The sequence below is a fragment of the Pseudophryne corroboree genome, chromosome 3, assembly GCF_028390025.1.
Source record: "Pseudophryne corroboree isolate aPseCor3 chromosome 3, aPseCor3.hap2, whole genome shotgun sequence".
NCBI lineage: Eukaryota > Metazoa > Chordata > Amphibia > Anura > Myobatrachidae > Pseudophryne > Pseudophryne corroboree.
In genome coordinates, this window is record NC_086446.1 from 322332104 (window position 1) to 322356715 (window position 24612).

Consider the following 24612-nt stretch of genomic DNA (forward strand, 5'->3'; position numbering starts at 1 on the left):
TTTGCTAATCACTGCCGTAAAAATAGAAAAAAAAACACGAATGACATCGACATCGGAACAAAAGAAAAACCCGAATACGACAGCTTAGTAAATTAGTCGTAATCAATTCAAAAAGTTGCAGTTTTACACTTTCGATGTCATTCGTGATTGAACTTTGACCTGAAACGGGAAAATACGAATCTTAGTAAATTTACCCCTTAGCTGTTTTACTAATACTTAAACTTTTACTTAGGGATTCAATGACCTGGTTTTCAATGACCAGATTGTCAGTTTTTTTTGCCAGAGTATTTTGTGTTGATCAGTAGTAAGAATTCACAAATAAATCAATTTAAAAAATTTTTGTAATCCTTGAAAGTATTTCAATCATTTTCTAACACAAAATAGCATTTATCATCACCAGCCGATTTTGATATGCTATAAACGTACCTTCATGTGGACGATATGTGCAATTAATAAAATCATGAGACAAAAACTAGCACCTGTCGAACTGGGGCTTTAGTTTTGACTTCCTCTGGATCAACATATTAAGATTTTTTAAAAGGTGGAAGATAATAGCATTTCCCCCCTATGTACTCAACATTCAATGCTGTACATCTACAACACAATGGGCCTGTTTCAGAGGTGGACAAAGAAGCGCACTTAGCAGTGTCTATTGGTGGTCGCCCGCCTGCAACTTTATGCAAACACAAACTACTTCCCTTGTGTACATCCATGTGTCCAAATGTGCAAGGACTGAGATGCCTATTTTCAGTATCCATACACTTTGTAATACGCACCACTGAAACTTGCACCAGGCCTATGTCAAGTGCAGTTTCTCAGTCTGACTGTGGCCTCTTATGACTGTGGCTGTGCGTGTGTGTACGCAGCCGCTTTTACTGACATGCATGTGATACTCCCATAACACGGGCCATGTTTGTGTGCATTTCTTGTCACTGCCCAGGAACAGCCATCACTTTTCCACAACATCTCTGATACTATGCGCCACAATCGCCACAGAACCTTTGTACGTACACGCTGTGTAATGCATGCACCGTACGAGTTTTTAACTGTTCACGCGTGCGCAGCTGCAAAGATTCGCCCACTACGCAAATATCGGCATTGTGCGCAGCTCTGAATTAGGCCTTACATCAGAAAAAAGAACTCAAGCACTAAACAGATCACTAGAAATTTACTTTTGTCATGGTATTTTCCAGATGGAATTACATGTGGCCGCTGTTATACTCTAGGTGATTTACTCATGAAATGGTAAATGCACCAAAGGGTAACGCAAATACTGATCAGACACGGATTCTGAAACCCATTCAATGCTACTGAGTGTCCATCTTGCAGCTGTACAAAAAGTGTGGTAACATTCATCTATTACTGTTAGATGAGCACACATGAGTGTCTGATGGAAAGGCATGCAGTGAGTTGAGGTGGGGTGAGAGGAGATCATGCAAAGTACAGCATGCATTGGGAGGGGAAAAGAAAGGGCAAGTGGTGGACATAAGCACATCATTCTGGTGCTTCCTTCAAGCAAGTTAAAAAAAAAAAGCAAGGAGCAGCCCAGGAGATTGGAGACTTTAGTAGACCAGCTATTATAAGAGGACAACTGGAAACACACCTTTAGGTACAGGAACCCGGCTGACTGATATTCCAGATCCATGAGGAGGCATTTTCTTTCTGGGTGTCTTCTCAATCATACATGGTGAATGTTGTTCTGAAGTATCACTTGGTGAATCTGCAGCTTCCCATGGTGACATCTTCTTGTCTATGGGTTTGTTGGGATCAATTTCTACTTGGTAAACAGACACAGAAGGCCGTGGACGAGGAAGCACTTCTTCTACTGAAAGAGATTCAGCTGCTATGTCTACACACGACTTGCTTACACCTTCACCATTTAAATCAGTGAAAACAGAGCCATTGAGGAGCTTGTTGGCATCTTCTGCTATAAGGCTTTCAGCAGCCTGGCCATTGGTTAGAGATGGTATATCAAGTGGAGATTCTGTAGGAGTTGTACTGTCCTGCTCTAACTCTCCAACTTCACTGTCATGCTCTTCCCCCACAGAATATTTCCCTCCATAACTATCTTTATGGTGCTCTTTGCCATTTGCTTCTTGGGCTAAGCGAAGAGAGTGTTTGTCTTGCTCCTCAGAAGGTTCAGTAACTTCATTGTTCACTGCTTCCCAGCCAGGACTGATATCTTCATATGTATCACCAGTAACAACACCCAGGTCTTCAGGATGTATTCCCTGGTGGTTCTCCGCTGAGGTTTCTGAGACGTCCGCTTCCTGTTCCAATTCTATTTCTTGTGCGCAACTAGACTCCTGCATCTCTGTCTCAACTGTGTCTGCTTGGGGTTTAATATCTGGGGTTCAGGAAGGGCAAGTTTGGTATGACAACATGAAAGATGTAATAAATGTGTATCTTTATTTGCCACAGAAAAAACTAACAACACTAAACATAATCTTAAAATAATTGTTTCTATATAACAGTACAAATTTCACAACACTAATATAGAAACTGTAACAAACAAGATGGAACTGTAACAAATAAAATGTACCAATTGACTGCCAGATGATATGTATGTGCATTATGGCATATGCAATATATATAATATACAGTACTCATATCTCTCCATCCACGGCTTTATAATGCATCAAAGTCCCTTATTGGTCATATAATCTTTTATGTAGGTCTCAAACTTCTAATGTTAACTTTAATACATTATGCCGATGGCCTTCTACTTATGACGATCTGACAGAACCTTACAATGGGTGTAGTATGTCATGCTGGCAGTCGGGCTCCCGTCGGCCAGCATACCGGCGCCGGAATCCCGAACGCCGGCATACCGACAGCTGGGCGAGCGCAAATGAGCCCCCTGAGCGCGGCACGCTATCTGTTCTCCCTCCAGGGGGGTCGTGGACCCCCAAGAGGGAGAAAAGCTGTCGGTATGCCGGGGGTCGGGATTCTGGCGCCGGTATGCTGATCGTCGAGAGCCCGGCCGTCGGCAAACTGAAGACCACCCCTTATAACATTGCCAACTCTACACAAGGGAAAGGCACAAAATCATCTATATTTTCTTTCTCATTGCATCAAGCTCATTTATGATAATTTCCCTATGTGTTCAAACAGCTTTATCCACACAGATAACCTAATTACGATGCTGTTATTAAGTTTGCAGTATTTAATGTTCAAGAGGAATCTGTAAGATGTTCATGCAGCATAGCTTTCAGGACCATTGCCACTTTTGATAAGAATATCTAAACTGGGCAGCACGGATGGTGCAATAGGTAACATTATTGCTTCACAACACAGAGGTCATGGGTTCTATATCCACCAAGGCCCTAACTATGTGTTTGTATATTCTCCCCGTGCTTGCGTGGGTGCTTGCGTGGGTTTCCTCCCACTATCCAAAAATACACTGGTAGGTTAATTGGTTAATGTGGTACGGATTATAGATTGGAAGCTCCACTGGGGCAGGGACTGATGTGAATGGCCAAATATTGTCTGTAAATCGCTGCGGAATATGTGTGCGCTATATAAATAACTGGTAATAAATGAATACATAAACTGGGTTAGAAAAACCTCATTAAATTGATGAGAACAAGCCTTTCATCCCTCTGTGGATTTAATAATATACTTCTACTTGAACTGTATGCACAACAGAACTGCAGTAAAGGATAAAACAAATGTAGTAATTAGTATCTGTAACTTGTGTTTTCTTGAGTGCCTTCATGGCAGACACTGCTATAGGGATAACCCTTATACTGTACATATGAAGGCTAGACAAAAAAGAAAATCGCACTGGAAACATATAAGGTTACCGCCTCCTTCCCTCTGGTGTCTTCTGACTGTTCCCCAGAACTAAACGCCACATATAACAAAAGAACAAGCAAATAAATGTACCTTTATAAGCACCTTATAAGTAGAAAATAAAAACATAATAATAATAATAAAGCAAAAAGAGGTGAGAATCAGTTTGCCATGAAGAGATGCAAGGAAACACAATTATTGGTAATAGCTGTCAAATTTCCATTTCAGCCCTCCATGGCTACAGTCTGCACCCACAGCAACTACATTCACACCTAGGTTGTGGTAACAGCTGCTTGCAACACTTTTTAAATCATTCATTTTCTTCATTACATCCAAGTGCATAGTCTTTTTCTTAAGAGTTTTATTATTGGAAATAAGGAAAGAAGTACCACTTCCTAATTAATATGTATCAGAAATCATTTTTATAAGAACAGAGTATTGGTTCTTAAAACAATTTTACTCTTAAATATGTTTAGATAAGATCATTGGCACATTAGAACACAACGCACCCCAATTCTAACAAAAGCAACACCCAGCTGTAATGGGAGGCAATCAATTTGCCGGCGGTCAGGATACCGACGCCAGAATCCCGACAGCCAAAATAACTGTCTCACAGGGGTTATTCCCACTCGTTGGTGTCCATGACACCCATAGAGTGGGAATAGATCCCGCGGTGAACGCAGCGAGCCACCGAGCCCGCAAGGGGACTCGGGGCGCTCGCCCCGCTGACGGCATTCTGGCAGTCGGGATGCCGCTGTCGGGATGCTGACAGCTGGCATCCCGTCCACCAGGAATACATATGTATTCCGCTGTAATAGCATCCACACAGACTCTGGGGGTGCAGCTAACTTATCAAACCATACAATACAAGAACTGGCCTGACAGGCGGTGGACAGGGCCCTTCTACCTGCCATAGTTAGTGCCCAAGAAAACCATGCTCTCCATGGCCAAAAGATGAATGTGACTGACTAGATTGCTTCTGTTCTATTTCCACTCTGAACATAACATTTCTGAATCGGAATGTAGTCATGTGACCTGCTTCGTTGCGTTCCCCCCCTCCCCCTCCACCCGTCGGCATTCTAGAGACCGGGATCCTGGCAGTCGGTATGGTGACCTCCGGGATCCCAAACGCTGGTCTCCCAATACCAACTCTTCTAAATCTACTGCATATGGAACTGAGACCAAGGTTAGCACTTTGACTAATGTAAAAATCCCTGGCACCACCAACAAGCTATTATAGATGGCCAACTTTGACTAGATCCTTGACAGCTGCCCTTATTTTTACTATTCTATGTTGAGCAAGAGACATTGATCCTTGAGTCTATAACCAGAACTGCCTAGTTAGGGATGGGATTAAATTACTTTTCTCCCAATTGCTAATCCCAATAATTTTGGAAATTTGTAGTAATTTGTGCTGCATGCAGCTGGGCTTTTCACTAGAATTTCAGTTAGGTGAGGGTAAACCAAGCACTCTCGGATGAGCTATAACTACTTCCAAAACTCTGGTAAAAAAAGAAGGGATTGTGGGCAGCCCAAAAGAAAGGCTTGTCAACATAAATGCTGATTCAGGACAGAAAACACAAACACTTCAGTTGGGCTTTCAAAACAGCAATGTGGAGATAAAAACCTTTAACTTTATGACCGCCAGAACAAAACTTATTTGTTAGGTCTGTTAATCTGAGATAGCCTTGAAACTCCTTGTAACTTTTTTTGAGCAGGAATAAACACTTGTCTAACTTACTGATACACTTTTCTGAGCACAACCAGGCTGACATTTTTTCACCCTTAATTTGCAGTCCAAGAGACAATGGGGTATATGTACTAAACTTTGGAGAGAGAGAAAGTGGACAGATAAAGTAATAACCAACCAGCTCCTGTCATTTTTCAAACACAGCCTGTAACATGGCAGCTAGGAGCTGACTGGCTGATACTTTATCTCTGTCCAATTTATCTCTTTCCAAGGTTTAGTAAATAGACCCATATATGTTTTTTAGGAGGTTCTTTTATGAGGAACCTGTTGCCTAAGTCTTAAATCATGAGCTCTTCTAACCACTACTGCATAACATAAGGTTCTGACTGACAGACTAAGGGGTCTATGTACTAAGTCTTGGAGAGAAATAAAGTGCACGGAGATAAAGTACCAACCAACTACTTCCTGTCATTTTTCTAATACTGCCTGTAAGATTGCAGTTAGGAGCTTTATCTATCTCCAAGGCTTAGTACATAGTCAGTCCTCCAAGTCACTCACCCATACTCTTGGAGTTTGGGCTACTGAGGCCATAGATACTGCTTTATGCAAAGTAGAGCCTATGACAATATGTACTTTCTTTAGGTCACTTCATCTTTCTATTCACAGGGTCCTGAGAGTCTCCACGCCTCCCATATCATCTAAGGAATGGTAGTTATGTTGTAAAGGACTGCAATAGTTGCCTCAGTCTTTGGGCCTATGTTCCATGTAACCAAATTGTGCTCCTTACAAACATACATTTTATATATGCTCTTAAAATGAACTTGTCCTTTGTCTGGTATCTCCATGCTTCAGTCAGGTAATTATTTAGTGAACATAAAATGTTTTTACAGACAAGAACTTTAACTCGAACAAAGCAGGAATTTCAGACTACAGCAGCAGTGCAAGTGGGCGGGTACGGGTGGGTACGGCGTACCCTTAGGAATTTAGCCGTGGGTATGCCGTACCCACGCCGACGGGCCGACGCTCCCTTCCTTTCCTCCCTCCCATCACTGCTCACCGGCGCCGCTGGTGCTTGAGGGGAGGAGAGCGCAGCGTTCGCCCTCCTGCCTCTCAGTGTCTTCAAGTCAGCGCCGGCCCGTGAGCCAATCAGAGCTCGCGGACCGGCAGCCAAGGCTGCCGGACGGCGAGCTTTGATTGGCTCACGGATGGCACTGAATTGAAGGAAGACAGTGACACCCGCACCGACTGAGGGGCATGCCCGGAGAGGCGCAGGCTGCGCTCTCCTCCCCTCACATACACACGGGATCAAGACACCAGCAGCAGCAGCGGTGAGCATCAGGGGCAGGGGGGCATGTATACCTGGTACTGGGGGCATATTTGGCACTGCGGGGACATGTGTACCTGGCACTGGGGGCATATCTGGCACTGTGGGGGACATGTGTATCTGGCACTGCGGGGGACATGTGTATCTGGCACTGGGGGCATATCTGACACTGAGGGCATATCTGGCACTGGGGGGGGCATGTGTATCTGGCACTGTGGGCATATCTGGCACTGCGGGGGACATGTGTATCTGGCACTGCGGAGGACATGTGTATCTGGCACTGGGGGCATATCTGACACTGAGGGCATATCTGGCACTGGGGAGGGGCATGTGTATCTGGCACTGGAGGCATATCTGGCACTGGGGGGGCATGTGTATCTGGCACTGGGGGGATATGTGTATCTGGCACTGTGGGAGACATGTGTATCTGGCACTGGGAGGCAGTGTATATCTGGCACTCTGGGGGCATTTGTGTATCTGGCACTGTGGGGCAATGTGTATCTGGCACTGTGAGGCAATGTATATCTGGCACTGTGGGGCAATATGTATCTGGCACTGTGGGGCAATGTGTATCTGGCACTCTGGGGGCATTTGTGTATCTGGCACTGTGGGGCAATGTGTATCTGGCACTGTGAGGCAATGTGTATCTGGCACTCTGGGGGCATTTGTGTATCTGGCACTGTGGGGCAATGTGTATCTGGCACTGTGAGGCAATGTATATCTGGCACTCTGGGGGCATTTGTGTATCTGGCACAGTGAGGCAATGTGTATCTGGCACTGTGGGGCAATGTATATCTGGCACTGTGGGGCAATGTATATCTGGCACTGTGGGGCAATGTATGTCTGGCACTGTGGGGCAATGTATATCTGGCACTGTGGGGCAACGTGTATCTGCCACTATTGGGGTCATATGTGTATCTGCCCCTCCCCCCATATGTGTATCACGCACCCATTTTCATTGGCCACGCACCCATTTTCATTGGCCACAGCCCATGTGTCATTTGGCCACACCCAATTTTTACAGTAGCTATAAGACATTTTTTCTACTTGCACCACTGGACTACAGCGAGTTCTGGTCATGTCTTTAATGATGATGTTAATATTTTGTATAATAAAGGTAGATATTGTCTTCCATCAAATCCTCTGATTCCTTGCTTGATTACCACATTTACACTATGAGAAAGAGAGGTCCTGGCAGAAACTCCTTCCCAGTGTTCTCACGATCCAGGCCTAGCTGAAATCTACAATGTTATAATAATTGGAGATGTTTTAATTTCTCCTTAGTAGCAAATATGACCTTGATTGGCTCCTTCGTCTATTATAGAGCACTATAGTGTTCATGTTGCTGGGCATGCTTTGCTTTATCTTGTTGCTTGCTAATAGTGCAAATGTCTTGTGAACAGTCCACAGACAGCATGGGATCACTGACTGTACAGGATCTACTATTAGCTTGGTCTACGATTTTTTTTAAAACAGACATAGAACCAGAAAGAAAAACTAAATAAAAGAAAAAATAGTCTCAGGGCTTACCCTGCTGAGGTGTGGCATTTTTGCTGCTGCCACAGCATTGTTCTCCATGACTGCTGAGCTTTCACTGCAAAGCAGGAAGGAAAATGCACAGCTGATTTGAAATTAAATGCACACAGGCCACACCTGATATCCCTGCAGCCCAGCCTGATAGGCCCTACACACTGGCCGATTTGTTTGAAAGATATGAACGATCTCGTTCATAAATGAACGAGAACTCGTTCATATCTTTAAGTGTGGAGGCTCCAGCGATGAACGATGCGACCCCGCGCTCGTTCATCGCTGGTCCCCCGTCGGCTGTGCATGCAGGCCAATATGGACGATCTCGTCCATATTTGCCTGCACTTCAATGGAGCCGCGTGACGGGGGGAGTGAAGAAACTTCACTCCCCCTTCACTGCCCCCCCGCCGCAGGGTCGCTCGTCGGCCGTATCCGCCGTCGGGCAGCTCGGCGGCGGATCGGCCAGTGTGTAGGACATTCAAAGCTTTGTTCTCAAGAATTCAATGCTTCCACCATGAATCCTCCAGAAGACCTATGCGGGCACAGAACTACCACTTGTCCTTCCATAGCAGGACCAGCCCCCATCTTTAGCAGCAAGGATTCCACCGTGCAAGCCCTCCACTAAAAAAAACTAAAATGATCCTAGCTAGGGACTGCCTGCCACCAGCTAGAATGGAAAGACGACACCAAAGGTAAGGAGGAGATAGCCTTATCATACTTCCAATGCAAACTTCTTTCCTTATAGTAGTAGTAGCTGCCATGGGAGATACAATGTAAAAAGCATTATGTAATGTTGACAAACATTAAATTAAACATGTACAAACACTGACAGAACTGAAAAGTGAGGCTAATGAGGAAGCCAATTATTTGCATGGCTTACTTATTCTATGAAGGAAGCAAGTTGTGGAAAGGCCACACGATTTCCCACCATAATTACTGTATATGAAAACATTTAAACAATTTATTTATGAACACTACAAAACTGTCAATTGTGCAGGAACACTTTTCTTTTCCTCTAAGTGCTTGTGTAACTAACAGGTAAGTGGTTGTACCTTTTACTGCATTCCCTGCAGCCTGGTCCTCTTGGTTGGGGGTGTTACCGACACCGGCTTCCTCTGCTGAAGAACATAAAGGAAGATCAGGTGAGTGGTACTCAATATCTATATATATATATCGCTGGTCTTACTTGTTAACAACGTTAACCAATGACCAGCTTTGTGCCCAATTTACCCACAGTATGCGGGTATCCAAATTCAGCAGATCCAGTTGATAGGCAGTCACATGTCTAGTGATCATGACTGGTTTCAGAAATCAGAAGCAGGTATGTTTGCAGTGACAAAATGTCAATGCTAGTATCAAGTGGGCAGAAGTACTGAGGTGAGCAAGTGAGACTGATTTCACAAAAGCACCCATTTAGCTAGGTCCAATAATGCTGCAATTAAGGGTAGATGGCCAGGAATTTCTGAGGAATTTCTGTTCAAACTGACAGTTATAGGGAAAAAATTATAGTTTTGATAAGTTCTACTGATTTTGGGCATAATTCATGTTTGTACCCAGATGCAATTGTGATGTTTAGGCTACGGAGCTGCTAATGTTAGAAAATTAAGCTGCCGCACAAAAATGAAAAGAGACACCCAGTTCACCAGGCAGTGTTCTAGGAGAAAACGAAACCATATTAAACTGAATGTAGGCTGCACAAAAGTGGTGGTTAGATGGCCTTTTTTTTTTACTCTTTCCACCATGTGCGTTTCCAGTCGGACCCACAATCCTGTAAAAGTAAAGACAGACTGACTTTATGGGAGTAATTCACAAATCAACATGCAGGTCTTACATGTTGTACATTGGGCCAAATGTAATGGGTATATGATTTTTTTAAAGCGCCAAGAAGTTGGAGAGTTAGAAGTCATATTAAAAAACCAACCTGCGTTTGTCTTTAAAAAAAAACATTGCCGCTTTAAATCTGACTGACTGTGATCTACCTCCACGAAATCACTGTGCTTTCAGAAACCCACTACCTATTACATTTGGCCTCTGGTCTTTAATGTTCTGCAGGTCAGTAATTTAACATTCTGCTTATAATTCTGACTGCATGTAATCAAAGGGTATTCCTGATACTCTGATGATATGCAAGGATCTAATGCATCTAATAATAAATATACTACCGCTACACAGAGCACATACCTTAGACTAGGAGTTCTATTTAAGATGGGATGTTGCCCATAGCAACCAATCAAATTCCACTTCTCATTTATCTAGCACCTTCTAGAAGATGATACCTGGAATCTGATTGGTTGCTACGGGCAACATCCCATCTTAAATAGAACTCCCATCTTAGTAAATTTACCCCTAGGGGTTTTCAACTCCAGTTCTCAAGTACCTGAACAATTAAGGATCTTCAGGATTTCTTTACTTATGCACAGGTGATTATTTCTACTCTGTTTGGTAAGTAATTAACCAGCCCGCTTTCCCAGAAAGAAATCCTGAAAACATGACCTATTTGTTACTTGAGGACTGAAGTTGAAAATCCTGGTTTAAGACCCGTGTTTTTCTTGAATTAGGTCCTCAACAGTCCAGATTTTACTGATATTCATGCCTAAAGACAAGTCATTTAATGAGCACCTCAGGCAAATTGATAGAACCATCGGGTCCTCAAGCATGGAAAACCTTAAAACCTGGACTGTTAGGGTGCCTTGAGGGCATTCTGGGCAACCCTGCCTTAGTCCAAGGTAACAGACACCTCAATACCATTTAAGGCTTGTTACCAACTGGCGTTTCAATGCATACAAAGACTCATTCTACTCTTTGTCCATACCAGAATACATATGGGAGACCGGCAGACAGGATGCTGGCTGTCACTATTCCGACAGCGGCATCCGGAATCCCAGCTGTGAGGCAGTGACTCTCCTCATGGAAGAGTTTTGCACGCCACAGGTTATATTCCACTCGGGTGGTGGCGTGGACCCACCACCCGAGTAGGAATATGGGGCTCCGACCGCCAGCATTTCACAGGTGTCAGTATCCTGAATGCCGAGATCCCGACAGCCGGTATATTAACTGCATTCCTCCATACCCATGTAATTGTATTTCCATGGTTTCTGGAGCCTTTTATTTCAGTGCCCTAAAAGTACAAAAAGCCACCTAATCTCTGTGGTAGCTCACTGTGTACTAACACAGGCAGTTTAACTAATGTACTGTTTCCTTTTCATTCATGTTATTCACTTATTCATTCTTATGGCCCATTCACTTAAATGAGCTAGTGCTAGCTGTAGTAACCCCATTAAAATAAATAGGTCACTAAAAAAGAACTGATCCCTAGACATGAATGCAGCTGCACAGTACTTTCAATTAGTCCCCATCTCCCTACCCCATAAAGAGCATCCAGTGCATCTCAACCGTGGGTTACTGCATGTGAACTGTATATAGACTGCACATGAGGTTTACAATTGTCTGTTTTGATACAAATGTAACGCCAATGGGCAACTGGCCTAACTTTGCTTAACTTATTTTTATGATACTGCTTGGTTTTGTGATCAGATATCAGCAAGTACAAAATTAACACAGCAACAGACTACAAAATGTTGCTACAATTATTGTTGCAGCAGAGAACGCAGTATAGCAATAGATTCAGCAAAGAGTAGACAAAATAAAAGTAGCTATGCTGTAGAAAAGTCAGGCTAGATATAAGAGAATACTGCTAAGCAGAAAGAATACTAGACAAATAAAAAGGTCAGCAAAGGTGGTAGATGTTAGCGAGGGAAATTAAAGTTGTAATAAAAGGAGGCCACAGGATCAGTCTCTAGTCTAAATTTCCTAGCATGTTTCAGGGCTGACATACATGGTATAAAGAAGAGGATAGGCAACTTTTGGCTCAACAGCTTTCGTGAAACAACTAGCGTAAGTGTTCATTAACTGTCCCTGGCAGGCAGGGCAAGCTGGAACTTGCAGTACCACAAAAGCTGGTGCTTAAGCCACTGAATATTGTATAGCACTGACTCAAAGTACTGTCAGTTAAAGTCACTGCTTTACTTGCCCTGATTTTACATTCATTTCTTTTTGTTTTTCTTCTTTGTAAAAATTATTGAGTCTGCGTGTACTAGATAAAAGGGCATGGGTATGTGTTGCATACGATTTCTAAATTAGGACATATTCATTGGCCGTGCCTTGGGCAGCTTGAAATACAACCCTGATGAAATGAGAACACCATTGCAGTTTATATTTATATGGGAACAGAGGCTGAGACTGTAGAATAAATTCAAGGACAAATATGTTTTGAAACGAGTATCTCTGTTTTTGATCCAAAACCTGCTTTTATCACACATACTGAGATGCTGCGCAGAAAAGCAAAGCAGAGGATAGCCAAAAGTCATAGCCGCGGGGAAATGCCGCACCCTGTAGGGCACTGGCAAAAAACTGGTTAAACCGGGCAAAGTCTGCCTTACCAGTAGTTCCCTCAGGGATCTCTGTATGACCCTGTCCTTTTATTCCTTCAGCATGTGCTAGATCCTTCTCTAGCACAGTGGCCCCGTCTGTAAGAGGATGATAAAACAGCGTGCATTAAGTATGTCTATAGTGATAACACTGACGTGCTCTATAAGCTGAAAGTTTATGCAACTGAACCTGTTTTCAGAGACCTAATTATAGGGGTTATTTACTAACAAAATATAAAAGTGCAGTAACGCATACCAACCATTCATTCTGAAAATGCTAACTGATGATTGTTATTTGTTACTGCACTTTTTTCAGTAAACACCAGAAATGCATGTTTGTTTGTTTGTTTATTTGTTTTTTTAATAGTCAATTTGTGTACACTTTTCTTTTATTCCTTTTCCTATGTACTGTATACAGACAGCTGTGCAGTACAGAAAGCTTTATTGTTCTGTATGCTGGGTAAGTATATGTTAGTTTCTGTATTAACAAGTGCCCAGTACCACTTATCTTACTCCCTTTTCTACATATATAAATGCACAGTGCAACTTCTCTTATTCTGTATGCTAGTATCAGTATACAATCTAATTCTGTATACATAGACAATTTCTTTTAGATTATCCGACTAGTTTAGTATAACAACAAAACACCTTGTACTTACAATGTATAACGTAAACATTGATTTAAGGGTTATTTACATCCTATACATAGTTCCAATAGTGGAGTGTGACGTACACAGTTTATTTCTATTCAAACTATGCAGTGACATTCTCAAAGGAAAGGTAATAAGTGACTGACTGTAATACTTACTTTGACTTTTTGGACATTATTTAATACTGAATATTGTTCAAAATATATTACCTCATCTGATAGATATTGGACATTGATTACACATTATTTTCTTTTTTAGTCAAATAGCCTTACAACAGATATATCAAATATTATGTAGTCACATTCACAGAAACTGTGTTGATGCCAGAAGCCTATTATTTTGTTCCTGCTCTGTAGATCAACATTTGTCTCTCCTTATCCTTCTAAAGTAAGCTACTGTATAGCAGTAGATGGATATAATGCTTTTGTCAATAGCTTCTCTCCCTTATATATTGTTTTATACTAAGCAGTCTGATTGAACCATTAGCGATGCATATGCATATACATCTATATAAGTATTTTACTGTACTTCGCTGTAATGGACAAAATAATACTTACTTCCTGTTCTCTGATAGCTCTGTCCTAGTAGCAGAGAAGGTGACAAGTGTATGGAATGTCAGTGCATCCGGTTGACCATTTAAATGTGAACCTGATCCCTAGTGTAACATGCAAGATCTGTGCTTGGGGTATTTGCATTGGTATAAAGAAAAACAAGCCATGATGGAAATAGTATGGACTGTATCCTATTAGAGGAGATAAAACATCGGGTGTGAAAAATTTCAGTTTTTCACACTTTTTTCTGATGTTTCACCAATGTTTTTTTACAGGCTATCTAATTAGGATCGCCCATAAAAAAACAGCTTTCCTCCTGAAAACACACAGATTCAGTGAAACCTGTGTGTTTCCGGTAGAAACAGCCCAGTTTTTGCATGAAAATGGGTCTGTTTTCGAGGATTTGGTTTCGCCTGCCTGAAGCCGGTGAAACAAAATCCCCGATAAATCGCGGTTCATCGGGTCTAATAGTATAGCCCCCAGTGAGACCTTTTGCCGGAGTATTTTACCGCAGTTAATAGGATACCATCCCAATTAGTGAGGGTTGTTCTACATGAATTAATACCCCTTAAGGAGCTTCAAGAAGGTCTGTAGAATGCTGAAAACCAGTCACAATAATTATAAATACCATATACTTTTGGAAACTGCCATCAGACAATGTTATCATGATATGCTTTCCGCTTTCACCTACTGAACACTGAAGATAGTTTAAACTGACGAAAACATATATTTAATTGGATACAAAGTAGATCTATTTATTCTGATATATTTTCCAGAAATGTTTCTGAAGCCACACAAGCAGTGAATATTCTGTAGGCTTTGTAGCATCATTAGCATAAAGTCGCAGATGCAGCTACAGCAAAAGATGTGAGGATGGCAAAACTGCGCCCAACTCAGAATCACGTCCACCATGTCTGCCTCTGTTGACTACGGCAATGCGAGTCATTGTTCAACCACACTTAATCAAATCACACAAGGGTTACTCATGCTAAAACTTATCACAATGTAGCTGTTGTTTGGTTTACATTAACCTGAATGCTGCCTCTGCAGTCACTGCTTCATAACCAGCTGACATAACAAGCTTTACTGCAGCGATCTAAAGTGTTGGCACACAGCTTCCACACCAAGAATGCATGTTACTGACATCTTATGCAGCAGGACGCACACAAATGTAATAGTATGTATAATATTTCCCTCCCATAAAATGCAGTCTTGTAGATTTTGCAAACATGGCATCATGAACTGAGTTCTATATGTGAATATTAGGGTGGCCAATCCCGGGCCTTTTTTTTTTTTATCCCGGATATCGGGATTGAAAAATGGTTAATCCCGGGATACCAGGGATCGGGCTGAAGATTTGAAAATAGAAATCTTCCATGATTTCCCTCGTTCCCAGGACCCGCCCAGCCCACACAAATACTCACCAACGTGGGTGGGAGGGTTCACTGGCGGCGAGGTGCGGTACGGATGGCGCGGGCTGCTGGCATCAGACCTCTAACATCATGTCACTCTGCGCAGTATGCACAGCTGGGGGCAGGGGGAGCCGAGAGGAGGGAGCAGGGCAGCATCTTAGCCTGCTGAAGAGGCTCAACGCTGCCCGGCACTGAAAAAACAGAGGACTGGCTAATCCTGAAATCCCCGGGATTGGAAGTTCCAATCCCGGGATTAATTCCCGGCCAATTTTAGGCCTAAATCCCGGGATCCCGCCGATCCCGGGATTGGCCACCATAGTGAGTACGCGAGGGGGATGAGTGTGTGAGTTTCCCTACTACACAGCCTTGAGCATCTTCATAATCGTGTGCAGAGAAGGAGTTTGCAGCACTGCTAGAGTCACAGAAGTGTGGAGCAGTCAGTGTTTTCTACATTCTATATCTGCTTGTGGTTCTGTCACACTCAGGTCCTACACCACAGCTATCATCTGCAACTAGGGTGGAGACCGTACTGGCAAACTAGATAAATTCCTCGCATTTGCTCCCATAAGTTTAAGCCTCAATGGCCTATACAGTTCTTCTTTGCATGCTAGAGGCATTGGGGTACAGATAAATAAAAGGAGAGGCAGGGGATAACAGGACAGCGCTGCCAGAACAACAACAGGAGGCACCAGCTAAATTCTAAAAGAAATGAGACATTTAAGGCTTTGGTGGGTTGAGAAATGTGCTGGAGACTAACAGCAGCAATACCAGAACCACTCTGAGCAGTAACACGATGATCTGGAAAAGAAAATTAAATATACAATATTGTACACATTTTAGTGGGTGTTACCAGACTTTAAAGGATTATTGTTTTCACTGCTGTCTGCTACATGCAAGAACTACCTATTGCACTTGCCCAATTCCTTTGTCTGTCCATGCATGACATCAATACTTATACAAAGCACAAAGGAATCTGCTATAGACAATCTTCTAAGTATTCTTTTTGTGTCTCTGAACCTGTCTGCCAGGACCATAAACTGGGGTATAGGTTATGCCAGCACTAGTCTTATAGTAATAGTTGTTATATTTGTATAGATGTATAGTTAATAACTTCTATATATATGTTGTTTTTGTCCTGTTATGTTTGTACTGTACATTTATACACACATACTGTATGCATGTGTATGGCACTGAAGACCCCCGAGATGCCCTATAAATGAAGACAACAGGTACACCTTAAAATAATATATGGGGATTACAGCACTAGCCAAATACAATGTACCAACCCCATCACCACCTATTCTGCTTTAAGAAAATATTTTCACATATTGGCTTTAAAACATTTCACATCGGTAAATCTATTTTTCCTGTACTCACCGTCTCCATGTAGTGATGCAGACGGCAGCCTGATTACATCCTCGGACACGTGACTGTTGCCATCTACACCCGAGACTCCAGAGTTGGCCCCATGGCGGGAATCTTCACCTGAGTAGTCCCCTACTGCATCATAGTCCTGATACTGGTCAGTCATCCTGGAGCAAGATTAACCTAGGTGTAAGGAAAGGCTCTTGTTAACAAAACTATACAGTATGAGTGAACAGATGTTAACCAAAGCAGCGGTGCAGTACCAATACACAACAGCCAGGTGGCAATGTAATACTGCCAATAAAAATAAATGACCAAGCTTCTGACTTGACTGTCAATCAGAAGCTGGAATAAGGAAAATCTAATGTGCTTTTATGAGTTAGGTTCCTTTCCTCACAGGGGAAAGTCTATTACTGTGTGGCTGCCGGGGACCAGAAACAGCACAATGACTGCACTGGGAGAGAGTGCACAGACAGGATACATTCTCAGCATCTACAAAAACTAACACTGACATCATGGTTAATTATGTGGACATTGCAGTTGTGATCGTTTTAAAGGCTGCACTTCAATATATGCTCCTCGCATTGGTAGTAAGTCTGCAAACAACCTGGTAGCTGAGAGTGTGGTAACATCTCTCAGCCATAACATATACTGAGGGAAACTATCATTATGGGAGAATTTATTATTTATTTATTATTTATTTATTACCAGTTATTTATATAGCGCACACATATTCCGCAGCACTGTACAGAGAATATTTGCCCATTCACATCAGTCCCTGCCCCAGTGGAGCTTACAATCTATATTCCCTACCACATGTACACAGACACATTCATACTAGTGTTAATTTTGTTGGGAGCCAATTAACCTACCAGTATATTTTTGGATGAGTATTTCATGCTAATGAAACAATGACAAACTAACTACTTCCTGTGAGGGTTTGGCAGAGTTCTGCGCTGTTCTTTACAGACAATATGCAAATAAGAAACCTTTACTATTTGTGTACATGGGCAGACTAGATGGGCCAACTGGTTCTTATTTGGCATCAAATTCTGTTTCTATGTTACTATATACAGCGAGACATGGGCAATTGCAAGAGATACTATTACATCCTTAATGTACTCGTTAATATAGGACGACTTCTGAAAAGTAAGCCATGTGCAACAGAGATTACCTCAGGTAAATACTGTAAGGGAATAACATTAAACCACTCCCTAGTGACAGCATGCAAACCTAGGTGAGGAGACTTCTAAGAAATACTATAAATGGCGCTCCCTACACTTAACTTTATATGAAAGAATATATCACCAAGGCTAAGAGAGAACTGCCATATAGATAGGCCTTTTCACCTTTATGTGGGTTTATGAATTAACCATGTACTAGACCAGTGATGGCTAACCTTGACACTCCAGCTGTTGTTGAACTACACATCCCAGCATGCCCTGCTACAGTTTTGCTATTTGGCCTTGCTAAAACTGATGCAGGGCATGCTGGGATGTGTAGTTCAACAACAGCTGGAGTGTCAAGGTTAGCCATCACTGTACTAGACCATACATTCCTCAATGCTGATAATACTTTGTCAAAATGAAACATAATAAAGGGAAGGTATAGTACCTTATACATGAAAATGGGGGGGGGGGGGGGGATTCACTATATTTCATGGATTCTCTTATATGTGAGAGACATTCCGTTCAACAGCTATTTTTTGGTTGTCAACTATTGTTTTACATGCATGCTGGGGTACTATTCTATTGCAGTTTATTGCAATGTTTTGTTTCACCTTGGAGGGTGAAGCACTATTGAAACAATCACTCATGTTAATGGCAGAGACAAGACTTAATTCACGCAAATTGTTTTATTGTGGCCCCGTCCACTCAGCATAATGCCACAATTCACTGGATTGTAACGCAAGGACGGAATCACGCCTCCCACTCACTGACCACCTGCATATCCTGTCTGGGTAGTCCCGGATGGAAAGAGAAAACAAAATAGGTTGGTACTAATGAAAGTGAAGGGATATTATAAGTGATCATTTTCTACATAAAAATATTTTTCATAGATTGGTATTTATGTGCATAAAAATACATTTTCCTATGTAATGTTCACTTCTTTGGTGCACAATTCTTTCCATTGAAGGTGTAGGTTAACACTCAATCTTCACTACCTACAGGCACAATCAGGTTATTTTGCGTGGGGAAAAACAACTACACTACGGGGGACATTTACTAAGCAGTGATAACAGCGGAGAAGTGAGCCAGTGGAGAAGTTGCCCCATCAACCAATCAGCAGCTCTGTATAATTTTATAGTACATACCCTCCAACATTTTACACATAAAAATCGGTACAAATTAAGAAAGGAGGCGTGGCCGTGGGTGAAGTGGGTGTGGCCACACAATTTTTCCTATACTTTCAATGGAAGTTTGGAAAGCCAAAAATCGGTACAGACCATTAAAAAAGGTACTGTACCTGCTAAAAAGGTACAGTTGGAGGGTATGATAGTATGCAAATTATAGTTGTTACTTCAGTGCTGATTGGTTGCCTTGGGCAACTTCTCTACTGGCTCACCTCTCCGCTCTTATCACTGCTTAGTAAATGTCCCCCTATATCCCTTAAATGTATAAGTATTATAATATCCCATCCAGCAATGTGTTTTACCTATAGGCTATAGGTGCAGAGTGAGACTCAGCTCTTCTTTTTAGATGAAGCAGTCATTTTTATTGCCACAATCACGCCAATTTGACATACTACTTCATAAGAGTTGCATCAAAGCTTCTAACAAGAGGAAAAGTGGACAAGTGAAGAAGTTGCCCATAGCAACCAGTAAAATGATAGCTAAAATGAGATTGGTTGATGTGTGCAACTTACCCATTTGTCCACTACTTACGCCTTAATAAGCTTTGAAACATATCCCCCTAAGGTCAAGCATGTATAATAAACATAATTTGCAGCATTGCAGTTTCTATGAAAACACAGGGGTAAAGCTTTTGATAGACTGTACATATTTCCCAGCATGCACTACTGTATGTGTATTTTCATGCTCCATGCAGACTGACATGTCTCCCACTAAATTCTAAATGGTATTTATAGACCCCAAAGGATGGAATTTATAACTTACACTCCTAGTATTTGTGGAGCACATTCACTGTGCTGTAAATAATAGATCTGATGGGTCTTTACTCTCCATATGATTCCACTTATTTCATGTGTGGCAGTTAGATATGAATATCACATAAAAGCATGAATTATGGGCAATTGTAGGTGGTTGTATAAAACATTCCCGATGGCCCAGTAGACAATCACTGGATGAATTCTGCTTTGTATAACCCAGGGGGCACAACACATAAAGAGGAAGGAGGGACTTGCAAGATAAAAACATAAGTAGCAATACATTGCAGAACTGTGTTGAAGTCAAGATGCTATGCTCTCAGGGAGGATGAAATGTCAGTTGATGTGAAAAATTGTGGCCATCTCTGAACTCATTCCATTATATTAACATATTTCACTGTCAGGGACTTAGGAAACCTACTCTGAGCTAAGAACGGGGCCGGTTCGAGCCCTTTTTGCGCCCCGGGCAGTACATAGGGGCGTGGCTTCATAAAGGGGGCGTGGTCAGTTACGCCCCCTGTACAGTAGTAGCGCCGCTGAAATGCTGAGCGGTGCGTGATGACGTCATCGCGCACCGCACAGCAAAGGTCCTCTCCACGAAGGGAAACTAGATGCGTAGCGTCTAGTTCCCTTCACGGGGGGACACAGCCGGGGGGGACAGCGAGCAGCGGAGGGCACACAACAGTAGTGGATCTTGCCATGGTGCGGCGCCCTCCGGAAGGCGGCGCCCGGGGCAAAAGTCCTGCTTGCCCGTGGCAAGATCTGCTACTGGCTAAGAAGAGCTGGTCTGCTCAAAAATGGGGGGAAAAATAAGACCTAAAGAGAAAATTAGTTTCCATTAGCATCCCAGACTAAAACAGAACAGGTGAATTTGAAACTGTATTCTTGTGGGAAATGGGAACTCATGGGTGCTAGTACCATTGCTATAATGTAAATTATTATTATTCTTTACTTATGCATGGTTTACATACTAATCTGCACAATACCCTGTAGCTCTTACAATCTTATTTCACTACCACATTTTACAGTTAATATAGACCATGGGTGACACATTGCACAATAGTCAAGAGTTGAAGCTCAGGCCCAGAGTGTTGTGATGTAGAAACAGAGCCGGCCCTAACCAATACGATGCCCTAGAGAAGATTTTGGCTGGTGCCCCTTGCACAGACGCTAGTTCCGTCTCTGACTTTGTACCCCTTTCCCAGCACCATCACCCCTCACCCACAGCAGTCCTCATTTTGGTGCTCCTACCCCCTATATTCAGTGCGCAGCCCAAAATGGTACGTGTTCTTGCTGGGAAGGGGCATTGACACACAATAATACCCCCAGTTGAAATTACACCACACAGTACTGCAACTTTATTCACTTCATATCATGCAATAGTGTCTCTTATTCACGTTACATCACACAGTAGTCCCAGGTTACTCCTCACAGTAGTGCCCCTTACTCACATTACACCACACCATATTGCTCTTTATTCACATTAGACCACACAGTAGTGCCCTTTCTATATGCTTTGCCACCAAGTACTGAAGTACACCTTATACACATAATGCAGATAGAGCTGCAATCACACGCAGAATATAGGCATGCTGCATACCAGTTTAATCAGCAGAAGCTGCTTGTGACCCTAGGCACTCAATATGCCCTAGGCATTTGCATAGTTTGCCTATGCCTAGGGCCGGCTCTGGTATCTGCATACGAAATGCTATGTTACAGTGATTTCCAGGAATACATTGTAATGTAGCATTTCGTATGCAAACACAGCCACAGTCACACACAGAATATAGGCATGCCGCATATCATTTTAATCAGCAAAATCTGTTTGTGTCCCTAGGCATTTACCCAGTTTGCCTATGTCTAGGGCCGGCTCTGGGCAGAAATACTAAGCACTATTTCAGGGTGTATGGGTTTCCTCCCACACTACAAAGACATATTAAGTAAATTCAATGAAACTATGTAAAAGGTCAAATAAATAAGTTTAAACAAAACAATATACAATTTACTGCATCCTTTGTCATGGCATACACTGCAAGGACTGTCTGAGGTTCTACAGCTCAATCAGTCTAGAGGAGAGAAGTGCCCCTATCATGTGATAACTGAGAGTACATAATTCTTTCTAAAACCGCTCACACAGAAAGACCAAGGTGACAGACACTTCATTAGTCAGACTGAGCGACTGCATTACAAGAGGCTCCTTCATTTTAATGTTCCCCAAATTCCATGATCTCAAGCAACCTCAGTGCCTCCCTTAAATGACAGTGCAGTAATACCCCTAGACCTGTCCATGGTATTTAAACTACAGTATATATAGTAAAGGATATCAAGTCAGGAGACAATTCTGTAATACACAGTCCTAATGAAGGGTATGTAGTCATATTATCGACATTCACAGTGCCGGCATTTAGAATGTCAACACTAATGTTCAATGGTTCTGAATGTCAACATTCAGAATGTCAACAACTTCAATCATAATTTTGACTTGCAAAATGTTTACATTGACCAAATGCCGACAATATGCATGTCCCCATTATGAACATATCAGCGTTAGGGTCAGACTGCAGTTAGGGTTAGCATTGTGTTATAATGTCACCAAATGTCAGTGATGACACAGTGAATGCCGACATGGCAACTGTCAACTTTGAAACCCTGTCAAACTATATTGACATTCTTGTCAACATAGTGAATATTAACATTATAAAGGTTGATTTCGTATACCACACCCCCAGGTAATGGCCAATGCTCCAGTCACTGCAGCCTGGAGGAGTCAGATTTTCCAAACTGTATGGGTCCCCGTGCAAAAACCAACCTGATACTCACAGGAGAAAAGATGCAGTCTATATCAGTTTTACAGGAAATATTTGAATAAATTGATTTGGAAAGAATATGACAATGAAAAATACTTTAAAAAGGTACATGTTTCTGAGCTCACTGTGATGAATAAAACAATGGTGATTCCAGTATAAGAGATGATTAGTGCAAAAGTCATTGCTTGGTTAAGACAAATATTGTAGCATGTTTTTGATTGTGCCTATGCTAAGCAACAGCATACCTGTTCCTTATCATGTTATAAAAAAATAAATATGTAGAAACATAAGGATCCCTGATTGAATACGTTTTGATCATATGTTTTAAATAGAAAAATATTTAAATCAAATTACTTATAAAACTGCCAATTTATAATTGCCTCATTATCAGAAGACCAACGCCAGAATCTCGACACCTGGTGAAATGCCAGCAGTTGGAAACCTGACCAACACAGGCTATTCCCACTTGGTTGGTAGGTCCACAAAGCATGGGAAGCGTAGCGAGCCTGCGAGGGGACTCGTTGCCAGGATTCCGACAGACAGGATGCCGCTGTCGGTATAGTGACAGCCGGCATCCCATCTGCCGGTAATACATATGTATTCCTTTATTTGTAAAGTATTGACATATCAGGTACACAGCGGTACCTGATAATGACTCACTCAAATTATATACAATGGCATGACATAGAAGGTAAAGATGACCCTGCCCAAATAAGTGTACAATCCAAGATGTGGCAGGTGAAATGATAACTTTTCCATACATGGGGACTATTCATGGAGCAGTGAAAAGCCCTGTTTAACTGAAAACAGGCCTTGTCACTGCTTCGTTCTATTCAGGAAGGGGGTTACTGTGGAGAAGTTTCTGACTTCTCCAGCGGTGCCACCATTCCGTTCCTGAAGGGAGAGGGATTCATAGCAGAATGGAAAGATGAGTGCTGCTCTGTACATATTCACCATCTCAGGGTAGCATAATCTGTACATCAAAATGAAAAGTGCAGGGAAGTTGGCCCGTCTCCCGGCACTTGCTCCGCCCCTTCCCTAGACCGGCGGCCAAGACAGAAGCAATGCAGTGACCTGCTGGTCACAGATTAATAGGGTTTTTACCTCAGTTTCCCCCAAAGAATAATTGCAGGCTATAAATAACATTAATGTATCATATAGATTTATAGAAAACATATACATTACATATACAATAACATATTTTATAGCCTGCAATTATTATTTGGGGGAATCTGTGGTACAAATCTTATTAATCTGTGACCAGCAGGTCACTACATAGCTGGTGCAATGCATACTTGTCTGGGAAATGGGGCGGAGAAAGCATCAATGTCAGACAACGCAGGGAAGTATTCAACTTCACACAGGACAGCTTCCTGGCTTCACGTTACTCAGAGGACCGCAGGAGAAGACAGAACCGTCGAAGCCCTCGTTTCGGATCGAATTGCAAGAAAGGTAATAATAAATTCCTACTAAACTATATGTCGCATCAAAGTGAAAAGTTATATAGTGAAAAGTTAATCACATTTACATGAATAAACCCCTGGGACATCTAAAACTGCTCTGACACCTGACAAAAAAATATCACTGTGAACTGTACTATCCTCTAAAGGTGTGTACACACAGTGAGATAAATCTGTAAGATTTTGACTGTATAGTCAAAATCTTAAGGAATGTTAGTGCACATCTCAAGGTGTTAAGCAAGCTTGCGATACAGATTAGATCCCGATGCGCGGCCCCGTGGGGTCGGTGTCGCAAGGCTAGATAGGCCGTACAATCTACTACAAAGTATAGTCAAAATTGGCACTTAGTCAAAATCGTACATAGACAAATTGAAAGTACTGATAGGCAAAATCTGTACTATCTGTGCTGTCGCATAGTCAAAATCGGACATAGCAAGGATCTCACCATGTGTACACACCTTAACACTGGGTATACCAACTTTACATTTGTCCCCTCCAT

General features: G+C 42.2%; 1 protein-coding gene across 11 annotated transcripts in view; it reads right to left on the reverse strand.

The window, feature by feature from the left end:
* LOC135055432 (microtubule-associated protein tau-like) overlaps positions 1-24612 on the reverse strand; it is a 151291-nt gene that overhangs the window by 65095 nt on the left and 61584 nt on the right. For 9 of the 11 annotated variants that reach the window (XM_063959494.1, XM_063959485.1, XM_063959496.1 and 6 more), the window contains 4 exons: positions 16754-16924; positions 12776-12862; positions 9389-9454; positions 1604-2347 (listed from right to left, as the gene is read on the reverse strand). In XM_063959494.1, coding sequence (XP_063815564.1) covers positions 1604-2347; positions 9389-9454; positions 12776-12862; positions 16754-16907 — 1051 coding nt within the window. In that variant the 5' untranslated portion in view covers positions 16908-16924. The remainder of the gene's footprint in view (positions 1-1603; positions 2348-9388; positions 9455-12775; positions 12863-16753; positions 16925-24612) is intronic. The other 2 variants (XM_063959493.1, XM_063959492.1) reach the window with 2 other exon arrangements.